Source organism: Lolium perenne, chromosome 3 (assembly GCF_019359855.2).
Source record: "Lolium perenne isolate Kyuss_39 chromosome 3, Kyuss_2.0, whole genome shotgun sequence".
Classification (NCBI taxonomy): domain Eukaryota; kingdom Viridiplantae; phylum Streptophyta; class Magnoliopsida; order Poales; family Poaceae; genus Lolium; species Lolium perenne.
In genome coordinates, this window is record NC_067246.2 from 312,293,514 (window position 1) to 312,301,915 (window position 8,402).

Sequence of the window (8,402 nt, forward strand, 5' to 3'; positions counted from 1 at the left end):
AGAAAAGCAACCGAAGTTTTCAAAAAAATATTTCAAAGTAACATAAAAAAAATGAAAACCGCCCCATATGTACTTGGATTCACATCATACCGACAATTTGGTACTCAAGCCATGTGTCGTTTGTTATAAATTATGTTACCGTATCAACGAAATATCACATAACTGTATTGCCTTTTTAATCTGATAGTGCAAGGGCAGTCATGCACAGCAACGGCATTGCAAGAAGCAATACCTCTAGGTCTGGACCCTGGAGAGCAGTGATGTGTTGTTAACGTTACTTAATTATTTTTCGCATTACAGATCGGCATCTATATAGCAATGTAACACAAAGGTCATATACATAATTACTATATGATCCATCATCACCTACAGCAGTAGTAGTCTAGCACTAGGGCAACAAAAAACAAGGTAACCATGTTACACATGGAAGGTAGGCAGGCACATTGCCACAAAAAGAAGCAAGGTAGTAGGAAGTAAGGAGCTTTACACTTGACCGTAATGGCTTGGCTTGGCTGGGCTGATTCTGACTGAACACCATCAGCTCATGGCGCCATGCGCTGCTACCTACCATGGCTTCAGGTCGCCCTTAGGGCCCTGGGTCCAGTTCAGCGCCTTCTGCCCTGGGGTCAGGTACACGCCCTTGTCATGCGGGAGCTTCCGCGCCAGACCGTTCAGAATCTGGTGGAAGGCGTCGCCAGGCTGGGCGGGCTGCGGGAAAAGCATGGCTTGCTTCATCGACGGGTTCGCCAGCAGCCTCTGCTTCCGCAGGATCACCTCCATCGGGATGGACGTGAGGATGGTGTCCAGCTTCGGGACATCGTCCTCTGCGATGAACACACCGATCTCATCCCACGGGATGGCGTCAGCAAAGGGCAGGACAATGTCATCCGCAATGATCACCGGGATGCATCCGAACACCACGGCCTCCACCAGACGGGGGCTCCATGGGGCCCAGCCCAGCGGGCACAGGCAGAATATGGCGCGCTGCATGTCCTCATAGTAGGTGGGTGGGTGGTCCGTCGAGATGTCGAAAAGAGGGTTGTTCTTGAAGTTCTCCCACACCGATGCACGAGCACCTCTGCATTTGCATATAGCAGGTATGTCAAGACTTCTGTGCCCCAATAATTCATTAAGAATGATTACAAGGTACTACATGTTTCAGGTCCTTACCTTGCATAGTAACCACCCTCAGGATCATTCGCTGTATCGTAGAATAAACCTCGGAAATACACAAAGATGGACCGCGGGGTCTCTGGGGGAACAAGGTGAGTTTTCATTTTCTGGGGAGGAGCATATGGTGGAATGTTGATTGAGCCCTCCTTTAGGCACACATGATCCTTCTGCCCAAAAGTCTGTACCAGTGTAGCACGACGAAGCAATGGAAGAATTCCCCGCTCGATTGCCTTCTCTTCCTGAACAATGGGAATGCCAAATGCACATCAGTTGAAAGGTTCTATACACGAGCATGCAGTTTATTTTGAAATACACTTAACATGCTACATAGGGGAATGTGCAATTCTGAAAGTTCATGGTAGTATGTGTGGAAATATGTTCATTCTATGTTTCAGTGGTAACAGATGGTAGAAGACACAGGTTTTTCATTTTTGCTCCACGACTCACCTGGTAATGGAAGCATGCCCCAAAGTCATGTGGCACCACAAAGAAATGATCAGCACCCTCTGTCCGGTTCCAATAGGGCCAGTGCGAGGAGATGAACTGAACTGCACTTCTCATGATCCGCGGGGACTTGAAGGGCAAGGGATGGCCCCACGGAGTGAGGTCGCAGGTCGTGTACACCGGCGTGTAGAACCAGTCGGCCTCCTCCGGGTTCATGGTCCGTGTCGCACTCGATAGCAGGAACCGGTGCATGAATATCTCCGCAGCAAACATGTGGCTGAGGCACCTGGAGTCCTTGGCCACCATCTTCTTGTTGTACTTGGTGGGCAGCTCGTAGATGTACACCTTCAGCCTCCCCACTGGATCATCCTCCAGCACGTCACCCGCGCTACCTGAATTTCCATCATATCCACCCACAGAAAGCGTGAGAATTAAGCACTGGAACAGCACAATCATACTAAAGTTTGAGTGAGCTGTTGCCCAATAGATTACCACAAAACAGACAATTTAGACTCGAGTCCAGAATCACTAGGAGGTTTAATAGTGCCTAAAGTTTGGTTATTTTGGGCAACATAACGTGAGAAGTACTGCCACAGCACAATCATAGCTACAATACAGATTTATGGAACGCTTTTAGACTCTGTGTGAGCTGTTGCCCAATAAATCGGCACGGAACAGACAATTTAGACTTGAGTCCAGAATCAGTTGAGGGGCTTAATCTCTACTACTTAAAAAACACGAATGTGTTCCGTCGTCAGGCGCGATACTCGTCCGTCGTCAGCCTTCGTCCAACTTTCGCCCGCGTATGTTTCGCACTAATCAGCGCCTCAATCAAACCCACGATCCTCTCTCTCCCGCACCCTATGTCTTCATCCTCGCTACTACCTACCCCGCGCCGCATAGGATTCCGCCTCGCCGGCCCGAGCTCGCGTCTACCGGCCCTAGCAGCATCTCTAGCGCCGCCCCTCTCCTCTTCAAAGGGATGCCCTGTTGTCCCAAAGCACCTCCCCAAATTCCTTCTCCTGATCGCCCCAACATAGAAAGCACAGGAGCGCCGGGTCAGACCCGAGCAGTGCAGGTGGGAGGAGGATGTCAAGCACCGCATCCACCTATTGTTCGCAGCACTCGCTGCTCACTACGGCGAGCGACAACGAAAAGGACGGCCATCACAGCCGGCAGGACCGTGTCGAACAGATAGCACATCAGCAGTTGCATGGAAGCGGTCGACGGCGAGGACGGGTCAGCCCATGGAAGCGGGAATAACCAGGGGTTCCGCTCTCTCCGACACCTGCAGTTGCATGATGCCGCCCAGGCGCAGCCCGCGCTGCCATGTCGACAGTTGCCGATCAGCTGAACTGCACATATATACGACTATGGGCAGTACAAGTGCTGCTGAAATGCATATCGATAGCTGCCTGGGAGTGCAGATACTGAACCATGAAGGGATAATCACCGTCGATTGCTTGCTGATCCAGGGACAACCCAAGCAACTCACTTTGGCCAACACCATTTGTGTCTCTTCCACACAGTACACGCAGGCCCATGGCCGATCAGATGGTGATTGATTTCTTATGATTACCCCCTCTGCTTCTAATTTGATTAAACGGTCAACTTTAGAACTACTGCTAAAGTTAATTTTATGGTTATAAGTAGTGCAGTCTACACGCGCGTTTGTTGCTTTACCTTCGTTTTTGTGCATTATTTTTCTAGCTTTTGATCTCTGTTCTTTTCGTTTAGTTGCCCTAATGGGTAAAAGTCGATACTATGGACAGCAGTCAAATGATGGCATGTAATGGGTAAAAGGCGATACTATGGACAGCAGTCAAATGATGGCATGTAATGGGTAAAAGTCAATACTATGAACAACACCCAAAATGATGGCATGTGAATAGGAAGCTGAAAACTGAATTTAGATAACGTCTTCTCTGCTATATATTGTTCGTACCCAGTCCAGTATTACTGTGGCATAAAGGACTGATATTCATGGGATCTTTTGCCATAAAATGTAACTTGACCGTGTCCAAGATTAAACTGATTAGTTGAATGCACAATACTTTAGTGCTAATTTATTATTCATCTCGTAATGTTCTAACTTTGGTCTCATCTTTTTCAATCATCATGTTTCAAAGTGCTGGAAGGAATGCCTATTCAAAGGAGTTAAGTTCTTTAGGCAAATCAGCTTATCCACCTCCATTTAATGAGCTTCTTGTTGGCTACTCATTCTTTGAAAGGCGGAGGTTTGTACAATATCTTATGAGATCACTGATGACTCTATATGTTATAATGCAACACTTGACAAACGAAAATGATTGCAAGGCACTCGAAAGATGGAAAAGAAGTTGTGTACTGATGGGTGAAGCACAGGTGCTGAAACATAAGGGCAACTTCAGATGGAGAAACCTTATGGTTGTCACTCAACATGTTTGATTTTGGTTTAAATTCGTGCTCCAGCATCATGTTTTTCAGTTGCAGTTACAAATGTATGTATTGGTTCAAATATTCAGAAGACATGTACGTACTGGTCAACTAAGTATTTCTAACCAGCACTAATGTGCAGAATTACCATTTAAAGGCTCTCAATATCATATGCTCATCTTGTTACTTATAATCCATAATTTAGTAACTTAAGCTCCTGTGATGAACATAGTGCTCTTCACAAGATTTTTCTATTTTATGGTTTAATGGTTGCTCTTTGTTGCTTACCTAGATGAAATACTTATATGTGAATTTCTAATGGGTTATTTCAGCAGTGATTTGAAATATCTAGACGGGCTGCTTAAACTCTATTTCTTTTCAATTGACCTAAATTAGCAGTTGTTGGGCATTTTCTTACATGAAGTTGCTCTTGGATATGATATGATCTGCGTGAGTTGTTGTCATTGTTGGTGTTCTGATGCCTCGTATATTTTCTATCTCAGGAAGTGTTGAACACAAAAGACCTTGAGTTAATTTTATGTACAAAGTCCATTTTAGGGGCATTCAACCTTAGACGCTTGAAGTCAGATGTTATGCATATTACTTATGCTTAACCATCAACAGTTACCTCTTCTTGTTGATCTTTGAAGTTTGAGCTTACATTAATTGTAAGTTGCAGGTTAACTTTACCATGGGATCATAGAAGTGTAAAGCTTAAAATGATGCCTTAAATGACTACCATGTCATTTGTCAGGCTCGTAGTGAAAAGTCTGCAGTTCACTTTTCTGGCAATGTTGTTGGATTAATACCAAAGCGTTGAATATCAAACTACTTTATGCAGTTGCATAAGGTGAGCAAATCCCGTGGTGCAAAATTTAGAAAAATATCTATTTCCTTCTCAAATGTATTTTCATTCGAAAATTTGCGAACCACCCTTTAGTTATAATAGGCACATTTACAGTGACAAAGATGTTGATCAAACTGGAAGGTTGATGTATCGTACATGAGCATTTCGTTTTGAATTTCCTTGGAGAGAGTGATCCAAGAACTGAAGAACTCCAATGACCTTGCTATCCACAAAGTAGTGTTGCCTTTTCTACATGATTTCCTAATTAGCTACTTCATCTTCTATCGAATTTGCTTACGATACTATATAACGGGCCTTGCACTTTGTGGGCTGATTTTTCATTATCATGCATGTTACGATATGTTTGGTTTGTGTCCAAGATTTCGCTACCATAATTTTGGATAGCCAATCTTTGGTTGAGCCATTTCTTGCCCTTTTTCTATGATGGATAACATGATAATGATGTATTTGTTGACCGACTTAAGCTATAGTGGAGATTTATGAGATTCCAATAGTTTCTAGCTGCAGTTTGGAAGCTTCTATTGCAGATGCATGGAGATAATATACTATATATTTCCGTTTCTATCTCACAAATGTTGCTTTGAGTATCAGGCTCTTTCCTTGAGATGATATGTTCATCAAATGGAGACAATGAACTAGATATTTCTATACCTATGATCCAAATGTTACTTTGCACTATATTGGGTTCTGTACCTAGGGACGCGAATTTGGGTTCTTATTATTTATAAAAACAAAATCACTGTAGGGGCTTCCCCTACCGTATTTCTTTCAAAAAAATGTTACTTTGCACTATATTTGGTTCCGTCAAATTTAGGCTCGTTTTCTTGAAGTGGTACATTTAGCAGATGGGGTCGAACTTTTTTCGTTCGAAATTAATTACTGTGTCCTGGTGCCATTCTGTTTTTGGTTGCAGAATGGAAGAGGCATATGCTCTGGTTAGCATCAGCAAACATTTCATGATGTCCATAAATACCGAAAAGGATGGATGACAATTTCCTCTAATACAGAGCTTCACTTCAGTCACTTGTTCAATGCAACCAATGGAATTCTTTTGTAGGCCTCTCCTTGCTCAATTTGGATAGTGGGAACCCACATGCATTTTTTTGTTAGTATTTGAAAATGTTTGCATCCTCTCGTTTTTTTCTGTTCCTAAAATTTTAGGTTGCTCACTATCCAAATTGAACTATTTGGATCAAAGAATACCCACCAGATGTTTGCTTGAATGTTTTACGGTCATTGCTATAGCCAATTAACTTAGGATGATAGTTTCAAGATGCAGCAAAACAAGCTTAAATTTTACGATGGATATATAAAGTGTAAGCAAATTTAACGTCCTGCTCTTTTTTCTAGCAAGATTTGAACATTAGCTTATCGTTTTCTGATTTGAAGGTTATTCATGTTACCGAATACAGTCGTGGGCCCACTACATGATTTGCATTGCAAAGGAGGGAGTTATGCTGCCTATCATATATACACAAATTAAGTATGGAAGTGATGCTACCGCTATAGAATGGGTTGGAAAATTTGAATTATGATGCACTTAGAAATATAAAACATATCTCCTGGATTGTAGCACTGATGATTTCCACATATTGCTTGTGATGTTTGGAGGTGGAGTCGGATGCGCAGAATCTGATGCACCCGCTGCAGAACACCGACTTCGACCTGAAGCTAAAAGGATTAATATACCAAGAAATGCAAGCATTTGCCAGGCTTAAATTTTTGTTTTGTTTTCTTTCTGTTGACTGTAATAGTTTGACATAAAAAATTGCAGCCGATGATGCGGACCCATGAGATTCCTTGGTAATAGTTATTAAATTTGTGCGTGTGGCTAAATAATAGACTTCAAATAATTAAGTTCATGTCTCGAGAACATTTGTACTTATTGTTATATTGTGATCGAAATTTATATACTAAAGGAAAGCTAACTTCTGACGAGCGGAACGAGGCCCGTTGCCGGTAGGCTTGGGCTGAATCGTTGTCACCGCCTATACATACATCTTGTAAGCCCACGGCGTTTGTAAACATTCCCCGATATAGTAAAGTATTTGCTGGCTGGCGCCCGTGGTTTTTTTCCCTTCTATGTTGGAAGGGGTTTTCCACATTAAATTTTGTGTCTCCGCTGCGTTTTATTTTTCGTTCTTCGTTATTTGCTTGTCGCGTTTATAACACTTATTATCCTAGATGATCCCTACATATTATCCAAGAATAGGTTGATGACATAATGTTTGTAAAATTATATTTTTTAGTTTGTATACATGTATTGTTGCCCGTGGCAATCGCACGGGCATTTTACTAGTAATGCCTAAAATGATGGTAATTTTTTTGGCTGGGTGAGGATCTTGTTTATAGTATTTACTAGGACATGCGCTACTTGCTGTCGGTGACCGAAGTCGGAACATGCGGCCCAGAATAAATTTTTTATCGTGGTTTCAAGATCTTGGCACGAACACTTGATGTGTTCGTTATCGCATCACGAGCTGGTCTAGCAGCCGCAGATCTCACGCCGCGGGGCTTCTTCCCCGACTTTCAGAGGCTCAATCAGCAGGATTCGAACGCGCTTTCCCCGGCCCGGAACCAGATCCCAGCGACCAAAGCGTCGCCGATACTCTCAGATCAACCGAACCCAGCAGCGCGAGCGTTTGCTGTAGCAATCCAGCGCACGCGAGAAAGGGACATCCGGCGAGCAAAGCGGAGGCAAAGAGAACAGAACACGAGGAGCTGAACAGAGAAAAGGGAGCATTTTTATTTGATGAATCGCGCGTGTGAACTGACATACCTTCGATCCTCTCGGTGTCCTGCGCTCTGACGACGACGTCCGAGCAGGAGAGGAGCAGGGCGAGCGCCGCCGCCAGGGCCAGCGCTACCCGCGGCTTCCCCATCCCCGCCGCCACCGCAGCCCCTCCGGTGCTTCCTGAAAGCTCTCAGCAGCCGGCGCCGGGACTAGGAGCGGGGAGAGTCGGAGCTGCAGGTGAATCTGCTGCTGCTCGTTGGCGAGCAGGGGGGGGAGTCGGAGAGGAGAGGAGGGGCGTAGGGTGATAATAATGCGAGCGAGCGGATGATGGTGGGAGCCGCGTCCCGTCTCGCCGGCTCTCGGTGTCAATGATGCGCTAGCTGTCGGCGGAACAGGTTTGGTGGGGGGTTCACCTCCCTCAAAACGGAAGGAGCACCGTACTGTGCTCGCAGGTGCTGCACACGGACGCACTAGTAAATCCAGCACCGGATATCTGTAAATACGTGTACGCGTCCACGAATTTGGGGACGGGAATTGGCTTTCCGAAAAATCAAGAATCATATTATCGCGAAAGGCATTTGGCATGACCAGTGCTATGTGAGAAAAAAAAACATTTTTGCTAATTTTTGGTCGAATGAGAATTAAGTTGGAGCTCATTCAACTCCTGAGGGATTTGTACCTTGATTTGTGTGTCTTATGATTTACATGTGAGGTTGTTGTGATCTTTTTCAATTGCAAGTATAGGTTGCAACTAAGATTTCTTTACTT

General features: G+C 44.3%; 1 protein-coding gene across 1 annotated transcript; it reads right to left on the reverse strand.

Annotated features, from left to right (window-relative positions):
* Window positions 1-263: 263 nt before the first annotated feature.
* LOC127345459 (probable glucuronosyltransferase Os01g0926600) lies at window positions 264-7,986 on the reverse strand. The gene is made up of 4 exons (XM_051371939.2): window positions 7,680-7,986; window positions 1,621-2,009; window positions 1,171-1,412; window positions 264-1,078 (listed from the first exon to the last, which is right to left on the reverse strand). The coding sequence occupies exons 1-4, from the start codon at window positions 7,780-7,782 to the stop codon at window positions 565-567; spliced, it is 1,248 nt and encodes a 415-aa protein (XP_051227899.1). The 5' UTR covers window positions 7,783-7,986; the 3' UTR covers window positions 264-564.
* Window positions 7,987-8,402: the final 416 nt, after the last annotated feature.